Source organism: Mycothermus thermophilus (genome assembly GCF_041956435.1).
Source record: "Mycothermus thermophilus strain CBS 625.91 unplaced genomic scaffold VTJ04scaffold_4, whole genome shotgun sequence".
NCBI classification, from domain to species: domain Eukaryota; kingdom Fungi; phylum Ascomycota; class Sordariomycetes; order Sordariales; family Chaetomiaceae; genus Mycothermus; species Mycothermus thermophilus.
This window is the reverse complement of record NW_027191430.1, coordinates 2,128,248-2,149,533: the sequence shown is the minus strand read 5'-3', so window position 1 is coordinate 2,149,533 and position 21,286 is coordinate 2,128,248. Positions and strand designations below refer to the sequence as shown.

General features: G+C 57.2%; 7 protein-coding genes across 7 annotated transcripts; 6 read left to right on the top strand and 1 right to left on the bottom strand.

Moving 5' to 3' along the window:
- Window positions 1-696: 696 nt before the first annotated feature.
- VTJ04DRAFT_6530 (uncharacterized protein) lies at window positions 697-3,726 on the top strand (the record flags this gene model as incomplete). The annotated part of the gene is made up of 2 exons (XM_069364760.1): window positions 697-778; window positions 839-3,726. The coding sequence occupies 2 exons, from the start codon at window positions 697-699 to the stop codon at window positions 3,724-3,726; spliced, it is 2,970 nt and encodes a 989-aa protein (XP_069218554.1).
- Window positions 3,727-5,661: 1,935 nt separating this feature from the next.
- On the top strand, window positions 5,662-6,738 carry VTJ04DRAFT_6529 (uncharacterized protein; the record flags this gene model as incomplete). Its single annotated transcript, XM_069364758.1, has 1 exon — window positions 5,662-6,738. One exon carries the CDS (start codon window positions 5,662-5,664, stop codon window positions 6,736-6,738), a length of 1,077 nt encoding a protein of 358 aa, XP_069218553.1.
- Window positions 6,739-7,987: 1,249 nt separating this feature from the next.
- Window positions 7,988-14,089, top strand: VTJ04DRAFT_6528 (uncharacterized protein; the record flags this gene model as incomplete). Its single annotated transcript, XM_069364757.1, has 1 exon — window positions 7,988-14,089. One exon carries the CDS (start codon window positions 7,988-7,990, stop codon window positions 14,087-14,089), a length of 6,102 nt encoding a protein of 2,033 aa, XP_069218552.1.
- Window positions 14,090-14,651: 562 nt separating this feature from the next.
- Window positions 14,652-15,594, top strand: VTJ04DRAFT_6527 (uncharacterized protein; the record flags this gene model as incomplete). Its single annotated transcript, XM_069364756.1, has 2 exons — window positions 14,652-15,101; window positions 15,202-15,594. 2 exons carry the CDS (start codon window positions 14,652-14,654, stop codon window positions 15,592-15,594), a joined length of 843 nt encoding a protein of 280 aa, XP_069218551.1.
- A 935-nt stretch (window positions 15,595-16,529) lies between these two features.
- Window positions 16,530-17,673, top strand: VTJ04DRAFT_6526 (uncharacterized protein; the record flags this gene model as incomplete). Its single annotated transcript, XM_069364755.1, has 2 exons — window positions 16,530-16,686; window positions 16,772-17,673. The coding sequence occupies 2 exons, from the start codon at window positions 16,530-16,532 to the stop codon at window positions 17,671-17,673; spliced, it is 1,059 nt and encodes a 352-aa protein (XP_069218550.1).
- Window positions 17,674-17,961: 288 nt separating this feature from the next.
- VTJ04DRAFT_6525 (60S ribosomal protein eL22) lies at window positions 17,962-18,615 on the bottom strand (the record flags this gene model as incomplete). The annotated part of the gene is made up of 4 exons (XM_069364754.1): window positions 17,962-18,088; window positions 18,161-18,357; window positions 18,431-18,472; window positions 18,601-18,615. 4 exons carry the CDS (start codon window positions 18,613-18,615, stop codon window positions 17,962-17,964), a joined length of 381 nt encoding a protein of 126 aa, XP_069218549.1.
- A 1,817-nt stretch (window positions 18,616-20,432) lies between these two features.
- On the top strand, window positions 20,433-20,772 carry VTJ04DRAFT_6524 (uncharacterized protein; the record flags this gene model as incomplete). The annotated part of the gene is made up of 3 exons (XM_069364753.1): window positions 20,433-20,449; window positions 20,550-20,658; window positions 20,725-20,772. 3 exons carry the CDS (start codon window positions 20,433-20,435, stop codon window positions 20,770-20,772), a joined length of 174 nt encoding a protein of 57 aa, XP_069218548.1.
- Window positions 20,773-21,286: the final 514 nt, after the last annotated feature.

The window sequence follows — 21,286 nt, the reverse complement described above, 5'->3', positions numbered from 1 at the left end:
GCTCCGGACTTGGAGAGACTCGGGCGACTACGAGAGACTATGGAGCACACTTCAATTCGGAGCAGCAATTAGGTAGGTAGACTCAGGATAGGTCTTTGGAGTTTTTTGAGATGTTGTTCCGCTTGAGGGCTTTCCACTTAGTTTACTGTGTTGATCAACAGACAACAAGAAGAAGGAGAAGAATTGGAACATGGGAGTTCATGTCAAGGAAAGAATACGAAAAGAAAACCAAATCCGGTTTGAAAACTTGGACTTGATCATACGTATTCTGTTGTCTGTTGTGATGAAGTCGATCGCAAAAGAGCAAGGTTCTCGGATAAATTGATAAGATAAGATGCTGCTTGCGGGTTGCGAACCCCTGGAGACAGGGGTTTGCTGTGGCGGTTTGCGGGGCAAGTGCCGCTGCAAGGTGGCCAATCCAAGCCAAGCGGGTCTGACAGCTTGCACCTTGGTCTGCCAGGTGTTGTTGATGCTTCAAACATGCCATCGGCCCAACTTCTTCGACCTCCATCGAAACAATGACCTGAGCTTCCCAACCCACCGCTGGTTGTCGGATAGCAATTGAAAACACCCGAGGCCCTGGCGGTCCATACAAGTTTGCACAGGCGGCATAAACGCCTTTCTGTCCTCTTGATCGCCTGAATATTTTTTGTTTTCCTGCAATTGCCCTGTGCTGGATCCCGGGCACTGATCAAGATGCTTGTCTCGGGGTCGCTGTCCTCATGGACAGCTTGCCTGGGCTTGCTGTCTGCCCTCTCTGCCACATTTGCCCCGGCAGGTATGGGATGATCTGACAACCACACCATTGTCCTGACTCTCGTAGCTAACTGTCCTCTAGTGGCTGTCAAAGAGCATGACTGGAAGAAGTGCCACCAGTCTGGCTTCTGCGCTCGCAACCGCGCCTTCGCCGACCATGCCCTCACCGCCACCTCGTGGGAGTCCCCTTACAACATCCTCGCCGACGCCGGCTCCTTCAAGGACGGCCAGTACCAGGGTGTCATCCTCAAGACCATCAACGACGCTGGCGAGACGGTTCGGCTGCCCATCACCATCTCGTTTCTCAAGTCTGGAACCGCGCGTGTCACCGTCGACGAGGAGAAGCGCCAAAAGGGTGAAATCGAACTCCGTCATGATAGCAAGGCGAGAAAGGAACGCTACAATGAAGCCGAGAAATGGGTCATTGTCGGCGGCCTGGCCCTCGACAAGAACGCCAAGGTTGCGCACCAAGACAAGAACCAACTGACCGTCAAGTTCGGTCCCTTCTCCACTTTTGAGGCTGTTATCAACTTCTCTCCCTTCAGCATCGACTTCAAGCGGGACGGCGAGACCCATATCAAGCTCAATGACCAGGGTTTGCTCAACATTGAGCATTGGAGGCCCAAGGTCGACAAGCCTGCTGAGCCCGAGAAGGAGGACGACGGAAACGACACCCCTGATGAGGAAGGCAAGGAGGAGCAGACGGAGAAAAAGGAGGAGCCAAAGAAGGAAGACGAGTCTACCTGGTGGGAGGAGTCGTTTGGCGGCAACACCGACACCAAGCCCCGCGGCCCTGAGAGCGTTGCCCTCGACATTTCCTTCATCGGCTACGAGCATGTCTTTGGTATCCCGTCCCACGCTGGCCCCATGGCTCTCAAGCAGACTCGCGGCGGTGAGGGCAACTATGAGGAGCCTTATCGCATGTACAACGCCGACGTCTTCGAGTACATCCTCGACAGCCCTATGACGCTCTACGGCTCGATTCCCTTCATGCAGGCCCACCGCAAGGAATCCAGCGTCGGTGTGTTCTGGCTGAACGCCGCAGAGACATGGGTCGACATCACCAAGGGCAAGGACTCCAAGAACCCCAAGGCCCTGGGCGTCGAGTCCAAGACAAGCACGCGCACCCACTGGATGTCTGAGAGCGGTCTTCTTGACGTCTTTGTTTTCCTCGGCCCTACGCCCGGGGATCTGCTCTCCAAGTACACGGAGCTTACCGGCACGACAGCCATGCCGCAGGAATTCGCTATCGCCTACCACCAGTGCCGCTGGAACTACATCTCCGAGGACGATGTCAAGGAGGTCGATGCCAAGATGGACAAGTTCAAGATGCCCTACGACGTCATCTGGCTCGACATTGAGTTCTCCGACGACAAGAAGTACTTCGCCTGGGACAAGCACTCCTTCCCGACCCCGCTCGAGATGGGCAAGCATCTAGCGAGCCGCGGCCGTAAACTCGTCACCATCAACGACCCGCACATCAAGAACGTCGCCGATTACCCGGTTGTGCAGGAGCTCAAGGACAAAGATCTCGGCGTCCACAACAAAGACGGCAAGCTCTTCGAGGGCTGGTGCTGGCCGGGCTCGTCCCATTGGATTGACGGCTTCAACCCGGCGGCCCGTGAATGGTGGGTGTCTCTCTTCAAGTACGACAAGTGGAAGGGCAGCATGGAGAACACGTTCCTCTGGAACGACATGAACGAGCCCTCCGTCTTCAACGGCCCCGAGACCACCATGCCCAAGGACAACCTGCACTTTGGCAACTGGGAGCACCGTGACGTGCACAACCTGTACGGCCTCACCTTCCACAGCGCCACCTTCGAAGCTCTCAAGAGCCGCAAGCCCGGCGAGCTGCGCCGCCCGTTCGTCCTTACTCGTGCCTTCTTCTCCGGATCTCAGCGCGCCGCTGCCATGTGGACGGGCGACAACCAAGCTGATTGGGGTCACCTGGCGTCCTCGATCCCTATGGTTCTTAACCAGGGTATCTCGGGCTTCCCGTTCGCGGGTGCTGATGTTGGCGGCTTCTTCGGCAACCCGGACAAGGACCTGCTTACTCGCTGGTACCAGGCCGGTGCTTTCAGTCCGTTCTTCCGTGCCCACGCGCATATCGATTCCCGCCGTCGCGAGCCCTATCTCCACGGCGAGCCGTACACAACCATCATCTCTGCCGCGCTCCGCCTGCGCTACAGCTTGCTGCCGGCGTGGTACACGGCTTTCCGCCACGCCCACCTCAACGGCGCGCCGATCCTCAAGCCCATGTTCTACACGCACTGGTCCGAGGAAGCCGGGCTCACCATCGACGACCAATTCTTCCTCGGCACCACCGGCTTACTGGTCAAGCCCGTCACGCAGAAGGACCAGACGACCCAGACCATCTGGATCCCCGACGACGAGGCGTACTACGACTACTTCACCTACGAGCGCATCCCGACGGTCAAGGGCAAGAACGTGACCGTCGACGCGCCGCTCGAGAAGATCCCCGTCCTCATGCGCGGCAGCCACATCTTCCCGCGGCGCGACATCCCGCGCCGGTCCAGCGCGCTCATGAAGTGGGACGACTACACGCTGGTGGTCGCCACCAGCGCGAAGGCCGACGAGCCCGCCGACGGCGATTTGTATGTTGACGACGGCGACTCGTACGACTACCAGCAGGGCCAGTACATCCACCGCCGCTTCACGTTCGACCCGGCTGAGGGCACGCTCACGTCGGCCGACTTTGAGGGCCGCAACGTCGCGAGCATCAAGGAGGGCGAGTGGCTCAAGAAGATGCACCAGGTCGGCGTCGACAAGGTGATTATTGTCGGCGCACCGGCGAGCTGGGCGGGCAAGACGACGGCCAAGGTGCAGAGCGAGGGCCGCGAGTGGGAGGTCAAGGTGGAGTTCACACCCGCGGAGAAGGGGAAGGCGGCGTTTGCGGTGGTGAGGAAGTTGGGAGTGAAGATCGGGGCGGATTGGAAGGTGGTGTTTTGAGCGTGGTGGGGAGAGGGGCGGTTGGGTATAACATGGTGGTGGTGGTGGCTCTGTTGCTGCTGTTGCTTGATTGCGTAGGTGTCGGTTTGTTTATGTTGAGTTGACTTGGTGAGATATATGTATCTCCAAGTAGGCATTGCTCGGCGAGCGGTGTGAGGAATTAACCCTACGTGTATGTGCGGTTCACCTCATCAATCTGGAACCGGGAAATGTTTGGTTCGTATCAACTGATGTACTGCCGGGCCGGAAGAGGGAGATCTGATCTTGTACAACGTAACTCAGGTACAGAAGGTACCTACCACGTTGCCTCATGTTAAGTACCGTACATACGAGTGCACCTCATGTATGGTCATCGTCGTCGTATTCGCTTCTCTGTCCCGCCCTGTGATCCCATTTCTAGTCTGGAATCAGGCAAGGTAGCCGGGGCTATTTGTGATGTCTTGTGGCACAGCATCCAGCTGGGCGTGGATGGCCCGGTGATTCTTGGGTGTGAGGTGGGTGTGTTGAATGGTAGTTGGGAGGGCGGATGAGGTCGGATGGTGGCACAGGTTCAGAGCGGATGGTAGGTAGGATTTGTGGTTTTACATATACGCATAGGTATGCATTTGCCGGAGAGTGCATGGTACGCAGTGATGGTGCCATATAAGTGCAATGGTTCATCCGAGGTTGGGTGAGGCCAGCTGAAATCATGGATAGTTAGAGTTGGGTCAGGTAGCTGGATGTTGTGCTCTCGGGGCCGATCCCACTTCAGGCCTATCTCAATGTTCCCGGGCGGTCTGTGGCGGCACAGAATCCGAGGCGGGTTTCACAGGAAACAGCTTCCAGACTGCGCTTCGCCTGAGGCGTGCGTCTCGAGAGAAAATACGGGAAGCAATGCACTTATTATCAAGTCGAGATGGGGCGTTGGCTGCATGGGCATGGCCGGTTTGCCTCGGTACAGATGAATTACCTACTACCTAAGTTTTGGAGATGGCCAACCACTACGTAAGTACCTGAGCTTCGATCTTTAGCCCCGGTTGGGATCTGTCGCTGCTTTTGTCTGCCTTCCTTGCACCTGAGAGAGGGCCGAAAAAACGAAGCCCAAGTTGGCTCGTTCGTCTACACATTATTAGTTGAGGTGATGCTCACCATTTGTTCCAAAATTGCTGGGAACAGCGACACAACGGCCTGCGGTGCATACAACTGAGCTATCGTGGCGGAATGTTTCAGATGTTGCCGCCGCCGTTGATGCCCGTTCGTTGGACGAGGCGAGGTGGTGGTACCTAAGGATTACCATCCTTGGATTGAGATCTTCGGACCTACTTGTCTTTCGACACCCAGTAAGCGTTATGTTCACAGCCAAGGATGGGAGGGCCCCGGATATGCTGCTCAGGGACGCGGTAATGGTTGGTAGCTGTTACGTAGCATCTCGGAGGCACTGCGGGATGATCTCCCGCGGTTCCATGGGGGCGGGCGGTTGGATCCTGGTGGTAGTACTACCCCGTATTCCACCCGAGCTGCGGCCGTGGTAGATCTTGGTAAACGAGGGAAGGGTATATAAGAGGTGCTACATCCAGTCTTTTTTTTTGCTTTGGGTGGTTGGTCTCGGTACCGCGGTATCTGAGACGGTGTTGTTCTGTCGCTCGCTTGTTGTTGTCTTGTCTTAGATTGTGGCTGTTTGTTTGACGGGATCTGCAAGCGACGGCGGATCTGTGTCTTGTTTTCGTCTTGTTTGGTTTCTTGGTCTTAATTGACGGGTTGGGTCGGAGATTCTTCATTCTCTTTGTTGGTGCTTTGGTTGTCCATCATCTGGGACACATCAACTCCTAAATAGGGGATCTCTGGATAGTTTGGAGGTGTTGACCTGAGACTGAGGCAGCAACTCCATCAGCGGTCATTTTCTCACTTACCCACGCCAAACACATTTGACAACGAGATCTACGCTCTACCTTCATCATGAAAACCTCAACCCTCCTCACCTCCCTCCTCACCATCACCGCCACCTCCGCGGCCACCGTGCCGGTCCGCTCACCACCCACCCGGGTCCGCGACAGCCAGCACCGTCTTGTGCTCTTACACACCCTCGCCCCGGTCGCATCCGTTTCCAAAACCTCTTCCAACCTCCGCCTCGCCGCCGCAGGAGCAGCAGCAGCATCCACGGACGAAACCCCCTCCACTAAAGGCGGCGCCATCCTCACCACTAACCAGCGCATCACAACGGCCGAAACCATCTTCCGCGTCCCCTCCGCCCGCGTCCCCACCCACGGCCCGACAGGCGGTAACCCGACCCTCACGTACGCGGCGTCCTTTTGGCTGGGGATCGACAGCACCGGCAGCAGCAGCAGGTCCTCCTCGTCTTCGACCGATGATGAAACAATCAACTGCGGCGCCTCGCTCCGCGTCGGGGTCGACACCTTCTGGGACCTGTGGGCGGGCGGCGCCACGACGCCGGTCGCGTGGTACCAGTTCGCGCCGGGGCAACCTTACGCGAGCGGGCTGGAAGGGTTTAGCGTTGCCGAGGGGGATGTGGTGAGGGTGAGGATTGAGGTTGGACCGGTTTCTTCTTCGCCGTCTGACGACGCGAAGAGGGGGGTGGTGGTAGAGAATCAAGAATATGCCATCGTCGCGGAGAACTTTGGGAACGTCACCTGCTCCGACGACGAGACCGCCGCCCTCCTCCGCAGCAAACGTGGGCTCGAGAAGCTGAGCCCGGTGGTGAGCGTGCGCAAGGTGCTGCCTGCCCCGGCACAAGGCCAGCCACAGTTATGTGGCCGCGAGGTGGCGTGGATGGTGGAGGATTTTCCGCTGGCGGGGATGCCTTACATTCCGCTGCCGCTGGCCAACTTTACGAGTGTCGAGTTTGCGCAGGCGAAAGTCACGTTGGAGGATGGGACGGCGAAGGCGGTCGAGAAGGATGGTGAGGGGGTGAGCGTGGTGGATATCAATATGGAGGAGCAGGGCGGGAGGTTGACCAAGTGTGAGGTTCTTGGGAGTGGGAGGGTGAGGTGTGATAGGGTGGTTGGAGACGAATAACTAGGGTTGTTGTTTGGGGCTGCTTTTGTGATTGTCGACTGTAATTATCTGATGGTTTATTGCAGTGACCATGAGTGTCCTAGCTCTGCTCTTGGTGTTTCCGATCCATTTAGCTCTCGGCTAACCAGAATAGATCACCTAGAACGTTTCCAGAAATAGAACACCTGAGTTTGCTCTCGAACAAAGCCCTGTATCCAAGGGCACCCTCTATGTGGTAATATGTAAGCAGTCCTCAGGTGACGCCGTTTAGCAGTCAATCAGGGGTTGGTTGAAGATCAGGTTGTTTGATCTCACCATCGCCATACAAAGTAGAGCCTTGCCGATGAAGCTTCCCGATTTCATGACGCCCTGAGATTTCGGAACCGGAAAAACCTAACACACTCCGAGCATTTCTTGGGAAAGGCATGTTTGAAGGATCGGGCCTCGTTGCATCTTGACGCAGCGGCCAATGTAGCATTTGGGTTATTTGTGTTTCCGTCTTGCGTCTGCGGCTCATTGCTCCCAAACACTTTCTCTAACCACATAACTTTGTTTGCTTCCCTCGGCTTTGTTACTACTCTTCCTCACGGGTGTCATCGAGCCAAAATCATCACCCTCAGCCTTGTGCCCACAATGATCAGATTCGTGGGTTTGCCTGTTCCAAGATCAACCCAAGACAATGGTGTGCTGCATGGATGTTTGGGCAGACCTCAAATGCGCCAACGCCACACCACACAAGGGCCTGTGGGAGCATGGGTTGAGCCGCGGCACCTCCACTCCATTGGGCTGCCATGGCTCCCCTCCTCAGCCGCAGCTGGGTTGCTGATGATTTGGGGAACTAGTCAGTGGGCAAGCTGCGTGCTCCATAACGTGATGGATGTCCCCTCGCGTTAGGTCGTGAAGGGCTGGGTTCGGGGTTCAGGCGGTGCGAAAGTTGTCCCGTGCCTGACACCAAGGGAGCTTCCTTGCTCCGAGCAAGCATCTTTCTTCCTGGCATTCTTGACACCCGCAGCACCGCAACCCCTTTTGATAGCTCGGGTTTAATAATCTTGTTCCGCTCTGCCATGCGTCTTTGACTCCAAGACCGACGCCGTGTTCCCCATCTCCGTGCCAATCCCGCGCCCGCGTCCTTGGTCTCGGCACCACCACCCCTTTACTACCTGCTTGTCTCGAACTCTGCGCCGCCCTCGGGCAGATCTCTAATACTTGGACATTTTGGATGCCGATAGCAAATACGGCGCGTAGAGCGCAGCCGTGTATTTAAACAATCATGGCCACCCTTCCCGAGAATTGGGAATGGGACTACGACGGGTCGGCGAACCGCTGGTTCTACCGATACAAGCCCACCGGTCACATCCAATACACCTTTCCCAAGCCCGGCGATGAGTTTCCCGAGCTCCTCTGCGACCCCGGCGGGCGCATCGACCTCCCGCCCGAGGAGAAACTCCTCAGCCTCAAGAGGAAGAGCACAGTGGGCAGCACCTCGGGCTCGACCAGCCGGCGCAGAGACCGGGCCTCCTCCAGCGCCGTATCTGACCCAGACGATGGCATCCCCGACTATTTCCAGCTCGATGGGCTAATGTACATGGGCCCGGGAGCCTACACCGACATCAGCCCTCTCCAGGAAGAAGAGGAGGAACGAGGCTCGCTACCTGGGAGTCCGGAGAAACAGCATGGCTCCGTCAGTGCTCCGGCAGATCGCACTGCCGACAAGACGCGCGCAACAGTGTCGCCAGTGGCCAGCGCTCAGGGAACCCCTCTTCCCGGCAGCGCGCATCCTGCGACTGCTACTCCGGAGCAATACAGCGCCACTGTTGCGTCTCAGTCGGAGAGTACGCCGGCTCAACAGCCCGTCGTTCCCCAGGTGGAAGAAGAGGTTGCTGCTCCACCTCCAGAAATCTACATGCTGGACAGTCGCGAGATCCAGCCCGACCCGGTTGGTCGCATCGCCGAGCTCGTCAGCGATGCCACACCCCGTTGTTATGACGAGCTGAACCCAGCTCCGGTAGAGCTTCCGGCCTTTGACATGCGGGAGGAACAAGCCCCGCCGCGCACGGCCTACGTCAACGCTTTTGACTTGCCTCCTGTCGAGTTGCCCCCGAACGAACTTACCCCAGAGCAGGTGGCCGCGAAACGGGCAGCCGAGAGGGCAGCCGAGAAGCGGAGGAGCGTGGCGGCTTCTCTGGAGTCGGGCACGGACCCAGAAAAGCAGAAGAAGGAGTATGAAGCCCTTGAGCAGCTGCTGAACCATCCGTTCAAGACCCCTCGACAAGGCACTTGGCCCATGGCGCCCAAGTCCTCTACCTCAGCCACCCCATCTCCTCCGCCAGCCCCCAGACCGGCGCCAGCACAACCAGCATCACAGCCAGTACCAGGAAAGTATCAGCCATACAACCCCGAGGCGGCGCCGGCGGTACACCCTGCTGTCGCCCGGGCTGCCCGTTCCGAATCCAGCGACCAGAAGAGGCATTCCATGGCTGCCGCGCCGCCGTCGCACTACCGTCCTCAGCATGTCCCCTCCTCGCTTCAGACTCCGCAAGCGCCTCCTCGGCCAGCAACAACAGCCCCGAGTAGGCCTCCTGGCACCGGAGCGCGTCCTATGAGCGTCGCAGGCCCCATCACCGCAGGGAGCACCGGAGGACTCGCCCATGTCCCATCAGTTCTCAAGCCTGCCCGTGGCGCTGCCCTCATGAGCTCCAGCACTAGAGAGCGTTCCGCGAGTCTTTCGGACCCTCCGACGACAGGAAGCCATGGAGGAGGACTCACGCATGTCCCTTCGGTGCTTCAACCAGCACGCGGCCGTGCCCCTATCAAACCTAACAGTCCGCCCCAGAGTCAGCCCCAGAGCCAAAACGCCAGCCCGGCCCGGACCTACCAGCCGTATAAGCCATATCGTGACATCACGACAGAAATCGAGGAAACAGTCCAGATGGTCGCCAATATCAGCGTTAGCCAGGCTTCTAAACGAACACCCGACGTAGGAAAACCACCACAACTATACCGGAACCAAACCTTCCCAACACAACTTCCTTCGCAGCAACAGCAATACAAGAACATCCGACCCTACACCCCCGCCGCCTCCTCAGCCACGGCCAGCGATCCAGTAACTCTGGGAACTCTCCGGTCACAACAACAACCTCAACTTCAACCCCCATCTTCCGGTGAGTTCTCCAGCGGCGGCATCGTCGAGTCGACCGATCCCGCGATTTCCTTTCACCACCATCAGGCCTTCTCCATCCCCCTCCCGCCGCCGTCGAGTCCCGACGTCCCACCGCCCCTGAAAATCTCCCGGAACAACAAATCACCGTCTCCCAAGAACGACTTGCCAACTGCTTCTTCTGCTGGATTCAGGCCCCCTTCCGAAGTCCTTCACGGCGTGGTCTCCCCCCGCAGCGACGATGGCGTCGGCGTCGGAGGATCGGGTACAATGATTATTAACGCGCCGGTGGTAGATACGGCGACACGTTCTGTCACTATTGGTGTTGCTGCGAGTTCGACGACGAGAGCTATTGAACCCGTGACGACAACGACGACCACGACGATGAGTGAGCTGAGTGCGAACAGCCCGACGGTAATTAAGGGGTCAGGTTCAGAGAGGGGTGTGGCGTCACACGCTGCTGCTACAGCGACGAGTGCGAGGGATGCGCAGCCACCGGCTGAACTTAGCGCGAATAGTCCGACCGTGGTTATCGGCCCTTCGTACAGCATTCAGGAGGAAGTTAGGAAACCTAGCCCACCAACAGAGCAAGTCCAATATCATCAGCCTTCGACCACGCAGTTTGTCATGGAGGAGCCGATGATTGTTGCATCATCCGAGCCTCAGGCCTCGACGGCCAGTGTCCCTGGCTCCAACATTGTTGAGCATGCTCAGCAGTCCGTTCAACACCAGCAGCAGCCAGCTGCTACTCAGTTTGTCATGGATGAACCGATGATTGTGGCATCTGAGCCTCAGACGTCCGTCAATATCTCGGCCCAGCAAGCCGTTCAACACCAACCAGTTGGTACCCAACTCGTCATGGATGAGCCTATGATCGTGGCATCATCCGAGCCTCAGTCGTCGGCCAATATCTCGGCTCAACAAGCAGCTCAGCACCAGCTGGCTGCTACCCAGTTTGTCATGGAGGAACCAATGATCGTGGCATCATCCGAGCCTCAGGCGCCAGCCACTACCCCAGCTCAGCAAGAAATCCAATACCAGCCGGCTCCTACTCAGTTCGTCATGGATGAGCCCATGATCGTGGCTTCACCCGCATCTCAGGTTTCGGCTGCTGCCTCTCAATCCACGCCTCCTGTGATTTCGTCACTAGCAGTAGAGACGGCTCCATCTCTTCCTCCCGCCTCAGGAAGCCCACCAGTACATCACGAGATGGCACCCTCTCAAGTCTCAGCAGCTCCTGGGTCTGAAAGCAATGCCCAACCTGTGGTGACGAATCCCGCTCCAGCAGTCTCAAGCCCTGAAGTGTCTCAGCCGGCGGCAAGCACTGTAGTTACCATTGATTCGGGATATTCTGGGCATATCATTGCCAGCGATGTTCCAAGCGCTCCTCGGACAGGGCAGGAGGAACGGGGTGCTCAGGTTCCTCAGCCTGGTCAACAACCGGCTGTGGTTGCGATTGACGCCGGGTATGTTGTGGCTGTTGAAGAGCAGGCTCCGCCGCCGTCACAGGTTGTGTCCGAGGTCCAGACTGGTCACAGCCAGCAACCTGCGTCAGAGCCGAAGGGTATCGTCGTCGACTCTGGCTTTACCGTTGATTCTGGGTTTGCTGTTGACTCTGGTTACATTGTCGGCGCTGGTCAAGAGCCGGCCCCACTCGCCTCAGGGGTTCAGCATGTCCAGGGCCAGCAGCAGTCTGCGTCAACATCGAACACATTAACTGTCGACTCTGGTTTTGTTGTTCCTAGCCAAGGTCAGGCCGCGGAACAGCCAGCGCCAGCTCCAACCACGATCGCCGTCGACTCGGGGTTTGTTGTTGCCAGCCAAGCTCAGGTTACAACCCATACCACCTCGGAGATGTCATCCGTCCAAGGGACCCGGGAGGAGATATCTACCCCTAAGAACGATGATGTTGGTCGAACGCCCGTTTCAGAACCGCCAATGGCCTCCGACCCCGTCGTCAGCCCGTCTCTGGTGCCACCTCCTGCGAGCAAACCTGTTAATGAAGCCCCTGTCCAACAATTGATGCCCCCTCCAACTGTGCAACTGCTTCAGGCTCCGAGTCCAGTCTCGCGAGGTGAAACTCCCCAGGTGGCTCCGCCTCCCCAGCAGCCGGTTGTTCGGCCAACCTCACCTCCCGTACCAGCAGCTGTAACTTCTGGGGAAGGATTCTCGCCGAGCCAACGTATCAACACTGCCTCTCCTCCTCCTGTGAGTTTCGATGCAATTATGGCAAACGTGCCCGTTTCCGGTCCCTCGGTCCCGTCTACCCAGCTGCCTGCCGTCGCTTCAGCGGCCACTATTTCTCAACCTCCAGCAACCTCAACAACAGGAACAGCGCCTGTGAACCAGCCGGCAACGGCCTCTCCTGCTCAGCAATCATCGTCCTACGATCAGCCAACAACACCACCGCCAGCGGTTCAGACTCTCATCCCCTCAAACGATGTGACAAACCTCCCCAGCCAGCGTCGTCCTCCCTCTCCCCAGCCGGTCTCGCCCGTCTCGCGGACAAATTCTCAATCCTCCAGCATCTTCCAGTCTCAAGCTTCACCACAAACCCAGCCTTCCGGGTCTCAGGCAGGTAGCGTGGCGCAGCCCTTTGGGTACAATCAACAGCACCAGCAGCAGCCTACAAATCAACCTGTTGCTCCAGTTTCCGCCGTCAGCCACAGCCATATTCCCGCGCACCTCGCAGCCGCGGGTCCAAACCGACCGGCAACTACTCCTCCCGTGCAGAATCCTCCGCAAAACATGCCTCCTGTAAGGCGGTTCACGGAGCAGGAGAAGCCGCTTCCCGCCGTCCCCGGCGGTGCTCAACCGCCCGGCATGTTTGTCCAATCTGCACCGCACCCTCCCAATGCTCCAGCAGCTCCTGGAGGGTACGTCATGATCCCAGGAGGGCATCCTGCCGTCCAGTACAGCCCCGGGTCGGGAGGGCGTATGGCAGCTCAGCAACAGCAACCTGGCGTTGGCATGCCTTACCCAGCTGTTGGTGCTGCGGCGGTTGGAGTTCCCCCGCACATGGTTCAATCCGCCGCCCCGAGTCAGATGCTGTATCCTGGTAGCGGTGGTGGTGGCGGGCATTACGTCATACCTCAGGCACCATCCCAAGCCCAACCTCAGCCTCAACCCCAACCTCAAGCTAAACCGGCCGCACCAGTAGCAACAACACAGCAGTCGCCGGCGAAGGAAGAGAAGAGCTGGTTCGGAAAGATTTGGCGGAGCGAAAGTTTGCGCAAGCTACACCCGAGCGGGAGTAAATTGCAGAAAGGAGGCAAGGGGTCGAGCTCAAGCGTCGAGTCGTCGCCTGTGCAGCAGCACCCTCCGGCACAACAGCAACGCCCACCGCCGCAGCAACACCAACTGCCACAGAATCAACAGCAGCAGCAGCAGCAGCAGCAGCAGCAGTTTTATCAACAAACCTACCCGCCCGTGCCGATTCCGGGCCAATACATGCCTGCTCCTGGACCGCAGGTGCCACAACAGCAGCAGGGGATGATGCACGGCATGATGATGATGCAGCCCGTTCCTGGCCATCAGCAGCCGCAACAACAGCAGCAACAGGTCCCGCAAGGACTTAGAATCCAGACAGCAGCAGCGCCACCACCACCGCAGCAGCAACAGCAGCCACCCAACCCACACCTCCAACCGCAGCCTCAACAACAAAACCCGACTCCAGGTCCGCTCATGTGGATGACGCCCACCGGCCCCGTCCCCGCAGTGGGACAGCAGTCGCAGCAGCAGCAAGCGCCCCAAATCCACCTCCCACCTTCCAACACACCAATCATGCCTCCGCCTGAGGTCCGTCAGGCAATTCGGCAGCAGGAGATGCGGCTTCCAGGGCCAACCGAGGCAGGGAGACACCAACAGCAGCAGCACCAGCAACCGCTGGCTCAAGGTCAAGGTCAAGGTCAACAAGGGAGTTTACAAGGCCCGGGTCCGGGCCCAGTTCGTGACAGTGGGAAAGGGGGAGCGGCGGGATGGCAAGGGCCGCAACAGCAACAGCAATACCCGATGTTACCATCGCAGATGAAGATCCCATCTATCACCACGGCTGGTTCAACAACGGTAACCGCACTAACAACGACGACGACGACAGCAGCGACTGCAGCGAAGCCAACCACGACAACGACGCCCGCTGCTCCGGCGAAACAGCCTGTGATGACGAGCGCGTATGATGGGTCGGGGTGGGGGGATGATGATGATGATTTCAGTTAGGTAGTTGATATAAGGTTACGAGGAGGATGAGGCATCTAATTGAGATGACGGGATTCGGTGTCGATTGTGATTTCGGTTTGGATATCCACCTTTGGTACAACACGGAAGTTTGGAGGAGATTCGGGTACGATGGAATTAACATTGGCAAGGAAAAGGGATCTATACCACGTCAGGGTTAGGGAGATACCTATATCTGCTTAAGATACTTCAACTACGATAAATAGTGGTCCGACTTAGTCAGTACAAGCAAGTATTTTTCTACCCTACTCAAGCATCTTTCCTGAGGTAGTAGATGGTGGTCGGATTGTGTGAGCCTTGGGAGTGAGAACCCTTTTGGCCAGCTCACGAGGTAGTCAGGGTTAGGGTTATTACCGAGCATCCCGAGCACCCGTCGCGTCGCAACGTCACTTTGGAACTTCGGGCAACTTTAATTTAAACTTCCTTCCCCCCTTCTCTTTTCACAGCAACGACGCCAACGCCCAATTCCCATTACCACGTCCGAAATGCTCGAATTGCTCACATAGCAAAGTCACCCATTTAAACAACCAAAAAATAGCCAACCATGCCCTCCACACCCTCCACGAAAAGCGCCGCCGCCGCCAGCGCGGTCGTCCCCAGCAAATCCAAACCGTCCCAACCCCAAACCTCACAACCGCCACCATCAAACGATGCAAACAAACCTCAAGAGCCACTCCTCCACCCAGTCCAACTCAAACAGACCCCGCTCTCCCGCACGGCACGGCACGCCCTCCCCGCCCTCCAGGCCGCGCTGTTCGCCGCCCGCTTCCGCTCCCTCGTCGCAGACCCCGTCGCAGAGATGACCTTGCTCCTGCCCGCCACGGCGGCGCTGCAGGTCGCGTACGCGCTGGTTTGTCTTCCCGTCGCGGGGGAGAACACTACTACCACTGCAGCTGGGGGAGGTTCGGAAGGTGGGGTAAAGAAGACGGCCGGGGGAAAGAGGAAAGCGGGTAGTGGTGCTGCCGGGGGTGGGGTTGGGACGAAGGGGGTCACGGTTAGTTCTTTTCTTTTCCCTTTCTTGCAATTTGATATATTGTATTGGATGAAGTAAGAGTAGTAGCTAACCATCCACTATCCACCACCCAAAATAACAGACCGCGATCCTCTCCCTCCTCCTCTCCTTCCTCGTCACCCCCTTCCTCTACCTCACCATGGTCCTCTTCGGCGCGCCCTTCCTCACGCACAACGCCCACACGCTGTTGTGCGCCGCGCACGCTGCCGTCCTGGCGCTGTTCCCCGTTTTCTTCGTCCGCGGCGTCGACGGCACCGCCTGGGCCTCCCTGGGCGGGTTCTCGGCGCCGCTGGACGAGACGTATGGAGGTCTGGTGGGCGCCGCCGCGGGCGCCTGGCTCGGAGCCGTGCCGATCCCCCTGGACTGGGACCGGGAGTGGCAGAAGTGGCCGGTGACGATCCTGTGCGGGCTGTATGCAGGGCATTTGGTCGGGAGGGTGCTGGGGGGCACGGTGGCGTGGGGGAAGAGGTTTTGAAGAAAGGAATGCATATGGATGGATGGGCACAAGTACACGGTGGTAATTCTTGGGACTTGGGGGCCTGGAGGAGTGTGAGATACCCCCCGTTCTGGGCTTGTGGTACATAGTGGACGGTCATGGAGATGTGTTGTATTAAATATCTGGACTCGAATTTCATTTTCTTGGTGTTAAACCCGACACAAAAAATTTGTGGTGACATAGAACTTGACTATTATTGATTCCGGTTCTGCAGTTGCATCCATGTTGTGTCAATTCCCTACGGCAATGCGCAAGACGCCTTTCTCAATGACTCGACCTGTTGATGTCAAATGGTCAAGTCGCCGAGAGTCTTTGCATCTGAGGAGTCAGCGATCTGGCCACCCGTCAATTGCTCCCAGTCCCAGAGAATGTCTGTGAAAACCATAAAGAAGAAAAAAAAGGAGTGCAAAAAACATACAGCACCCGGCATTCGCTGGTCGTCACCGACCCAACTACTACTCGGGCCCTCACAAGCTTAACTAGGGGAGAGCGGACGGGATCCCGTGCTTTCTTGTGGGTATGGCCGTATGTACCAGCCCTTTGAGAAATGGGACATTAAGTATCCTGGCTGGCCTCGGACATGAGGAGAGAAAAGAGACATCGACTTGGGTTCCGAAGCCCATCCGCCGGGCCGGTCCCTTCGGACCTGACTTTCGGTCGGCACGGCCCCACTTCACCCCTGGTTCCTGATTTCCGTCCCTATCGAGGTCCCGCTTCCTGTCCGATACCGCTGCGTGGTGGGGCCAAAAAGTCCAAAGAGAAGCCGGAGCTTTCTTTGAGCCGAGGACAATGACCAAACCTACAACATCAGCGCTCTCTTCCCACCTCAACCCCTTCCCAGACGCACGTCGCCCCGAGTAGGTCAGCCGTCCGGTTAGGTACCGCGCTTCGCTCGCGCATCCGGAATACTCCCAATGGCGGCACCCGTCTCCTCCTCATCATCATCCCCGGCGACGTCGCCGGGGCCGAACCCCGAACCGGCACCGCAAACTTCCACCACCAACAAGACGACGGGCAGTAACTACCGGGGCTTCGTGGCGGGCGTGTTTTCGGGCATTGCCAAACAAACAGGTATGTACCTGATCTACCATCCCTCTCCCACATCCACCCTCCAAACAGTCAAACACTAACCAACCCCCTCTCCTTCTTCCACCAGTCGGCCACCCCTTCGATACCATCAAAGTCCGCCTCCAAACAACCTCCTCCGGCCGCTTCTCAGGCCCCTTACAATGCCTAGCCCAAACGATCCGCAACGAGGGCATCCTGGCCCTCTACAAGGGCGCCACCCCGCCATTGGTCGGGTGGATGTTCATGGACAGCGTCATGCTCGGGTCCCTCAACGTCTACCGCCGCCTCTTACACGACCACATCTTCCTCCCTTACGGACTCATATCCCACCACCCGCCCAGCAGTCGACACGGACTGGGCGGTAGTAGTGATAGTAAAAAAGACAGCAGCGCCAACACCGCCATCCCCCTCCCCTCCTGGGGCCACGGGATCGCGGGCATCTTTGCCGGCGCGACGGTGAGCTTCGTGGCGGCGCCCGTGGAGCACATCAAGGCGCGGCTGCAAACGCAGTACGCCGCGCGTAAGGCGGACCGGCTGTACAGCGGGCCGATCGACTGCCTGCTGAAAATCTACCGCGCGCACGGGATCCGGGGCATCTACCGCGGCCTGCAGGCGACGCTGCTGTTTCGGAGCTTCTTCTTTTTCTGGTGGGGCAGCTACGACGTGCTGTCGAGGTGGATGCGGGAGCGCACGTCGCTGAGCGCGCCGGCCGTCAACTTTTGGGCGGGCGGGCTGAGCGCCCAGGTGTTTTGGATCATGAGCTATCCCAGCGATGTGGTGAAGCAGAGGGTTATGACGGATCCGCTTGGGGGCAAGTTGGGGGATGGGGTGAGGAGGTTTCCTAGGTGGAAGGATGCCGCCAAGGCAGTGTATCAGGAACAGGGGATACGGGGGTATTGGCGCGGGTTTGTACCATGCTTTTTGAGGGCGTTCCCGGCGAATGCTATGGCGCTGGTGGCCTTTGAGGCGGCGATGCGAACCTTGCCATAGGAGGTGGGAAACCGGATAGACGGCGTTGAGGTGTTGGGATGGGTTGGATACTGTGCTGAGAACAAACAAACCAATATACCCAGGAGCATCAATAAGAGAACATTGACATGGTTTGGCCAGAGGCCCGACGGCCGCAATGCGTGCCTGTGTCACTTTTTATTGTTGACCCATTCCCGCTATGCACAACCGGTCTAGCCATCCCTTTTGGTATCTCGCCATATGATGATGGATCCCGAAGAACGCCAAACCAAGTTTTTTGTTCCAGCCGCAGACTGTTTTTTTAGTTGTTTACTCGTCGTCCTCCTCGGCCTCGTCGTTAACGACGTTGTAGAACTTGAGCTCATAAACACCCTTGGAGGTGGCGACGACGCGGAGCCAGTCGCGGAGCTGCATCTTCTTGAGGAACTTCTTGGTCCTGGTAGTGCCCGATTGTCAGCTGCTGGGGGTCTATCGAGGGGAGGACGGCTGCGGGAAGAGAGAGCCTTACAGGTACTTGAGGTAGCGGCCCGAGAGGTCATTGTGGGCAATGATCTCGATCTTGCCCTCGCCCTGCTGGGAGATCTTGATGGTGTCGCCAAGGTTGCCAACGCGGCCGTCGACCTTGATCTTCTCGTTCAGGAATTTCTCGAAGGCCGAGACATCGAAGATCTTGTCGCTCGCCGGCTGCGAGGCGTTGATGATGAACTGCATGGGGAGCACATCATCTATCAGCGACCGACCCGACAAACAACAGCTCTCTCGAGGATAATGGACTCACCTTCTTGGTTGTCTTGGGGCCCTTCTTGGCGCCAGACTTCTTCTGTTGCTCCCGAAGGAAAAATATTGACTTAGCCTACTGCTTCACGCCATCATCCGGCTCGGGGGGGACAATCCCCAAAGAGGACTGGGCCAACAGCAAAGCAGTCAAGTGATGGTGGTGGTACATACAGCGACGGGAGCCATTGTTGCTGATTGTCTGTTCGGGACCGGCCGAGATACTGAGGGTGACGATGTAGGACGCAAAGAGGTCAAATATCCTGCGCCTCTGCGGTGTGGTGATATATTTTCGCGGGATGGTTTTAAGAGGGGGTCCGACAAATCTTTTGCGGGCGGTGAATTGAACGAGGGTTTCTGATGGAGCTTGGGTGAAATTGTGGCTCAAAATTGTCGCTAGGGTTGGGGCTGAGTGGGGCTCGGGTAAGAGCATCCAAGTGGGGCTCCGACTCGGCGCCAAGCCCGGTGCTCCGTTCCGTGAGTGCCGTCCAGCCTCCGATAAGCCCGGAGGCTAAGCCGAAAACGGCGTCCAGTATTGTTGTAGCTGCGTGGCGGCGAAAGGATAAACACGTTCCTCGGTTTCTCGATCGAGCGGGCAAAACCCTCCTCTCACACAAAAGACAGCTTGACAACATTTTTCCGAATCCGGATTGAAGCCAAGAAGCCGCTCACCGACGGGACTTGGGAGCATGCTTGGCACTGAGCCGGCGTTGTCCGGGTGGTGATGTCATGCATATCCTACGTCATTCCTACGGTTCTTGTAGAGGCGGACAAGGCATGTGCCTGCTTCCCACCACAACAACCGAGCCACTCTCGACACGTCAGAAACATGGAAGCAGATGCATTCGTGCAGCCGAAGAGGATGCTGGCGCTCTCGAAATGTTTCTCGGGCACCTCGGTATCGTCATTGAGACAATAGTTAGCCGCCAAGCTCTCCAGGAAGTCCGTCTGCATTGGCTCAGCATAGCAGTCCCACATCAAAGGTTTGAAGAGTCCAGACTTGAAGCCATGACACCTAGTAAAAACAGAACAATAGTTGATATTTTCCGCCAAAATAAACGTTCAGAGTCAAGTCTATTCGAGCAAAACATCAAAACTCGGACAGATCGGGAAATCTTCAATCACTAGCCAGAGCAACCTCTAGTAAGCCAAGCATCACCTGACTGTGTGGTTCTTGGTTACCTCCCAAAGGCGCATGCCTTCTCACGCGGCATCCCCGCCTCTCGGTAGAAACGTCATGCATGTCGTGGACAGTGGCACCCGAACGGGCGAGCATGAGAGTGGATTTTTGTTTTGGGGGGTGCTCATTCATCATCACCTCATCCACCATGCGTTGTTCGAGTCCCGTCTACAGGTAATTTGCTGGGCCCGTGTCATAATGTCTGTGTATCATTACACAAACATGCGGGTGGACGGCAAACTGTCAAGCAGACCAAGCAGACCAAGCAGACTCGCCCGTAAAACGGACAGACGCAGTAAGCCTCCAGCCACCACCTGACCACGTTCCCAACCCCCGGGCCGTCTGTTCCAGGAGGTTGTATGACGCAGCACCCCAAAGGACGTACCAGGTAGTAGTAGCGCACTTCTCCACCAAGGCAGATAGCTCTGCCGACCAAGGCCCCAGCCGAGAGTGCATCCAATCCGGTGGTCTTTGTTGCCACCCGACGTGAGGTGTGTACCTGGCCAGGGTACTTTCGTCCTGCTATCCTTGGTCATTGAAACCACCTGCTGCTGTCCACGGGCAGATCCGATGCTTGGCTGAAGGATTCTTGTCGCATGGAGTAGCTTGCTCATGACATTTAAGACGCTTCCGGGACCAGCCACCGTGTAGCAGCAAGTGTTCGATTCTGGTTTGTTTTCACCATATCGAATCCACTCCTGCTGCTTCTCAACATATAAACAATCACCACCCGAACTTCACACAGAACTACCACAACATCCTCAAAGACAATCGCATATTGCTTCGCACCCTAGTCTTCCCAGAAAACCATCCATAAACCGTCAAAATGCCGTTCACCGCCAGGTACGCATGCAAACCCATCCTCCTCCATACCTCTCTCCCAATCCAGCCATCCCGAGCTGCGCCCAAAGCAATAACAGCCAGCTAACAATCTGGCCAACAGCGATATCTGCAAGATTATTCTTGCCATCATCCTCCCGCCCGTCGGCGTCTTCCTCGAGGTCGGCTGCGGCTCACAACTGCTGCTCAACATCCTCTTGACCATCCTCGGCGTACGTTTCTCCTTCTTCACTCCTCCAGCGAACAGACACAGGATAGCTAACAGCTCCTCTTTACAGTACATCCCCGGCATCATCCACGCCCTCTACATCATTTTGAAATACTAAGAGAACGCTCTCTTCTCCGTCGCTCTTTTCGCCGTCATGATTAGCTTTGGTTTCGCTTGGTTGTTTTTGCTTGCTTGGGAATTGAACGCGTGAGGGGGACGGGGTTAGACAACAGCGTTGGATACCTCTTTTCTTTTCTTCTTTAGGGATTGGGAAGGGCATGGAAGGGGTTGTTCTTTCTAGGTAATGCCTTCGGTGGAGAGAATATGGGTCTCAACGCTTGATGATCCGAACGAATAATGAGCACCTTCATCTCACGACAACAACCACTTGACCCGCGGGCTACACTGAGGTACCTACCTCGCTACCAGCGTGCCGCCTGCTCCCCGCTCTCGACAATCTTTGTCTTGGACGTGTGAAGACGCTGCATACAGCTGCCGATGCAGAAGAAAGTTGGATTTGGTGGGGTGCTCCCCCGATGACATCATCGGATACGAGATGCCGCCAAGCCTTTCGAGACGGCACATTATTCATTCTGAGGTGGTCGGAATGAACACCAAAGTTTGGGAGAGTT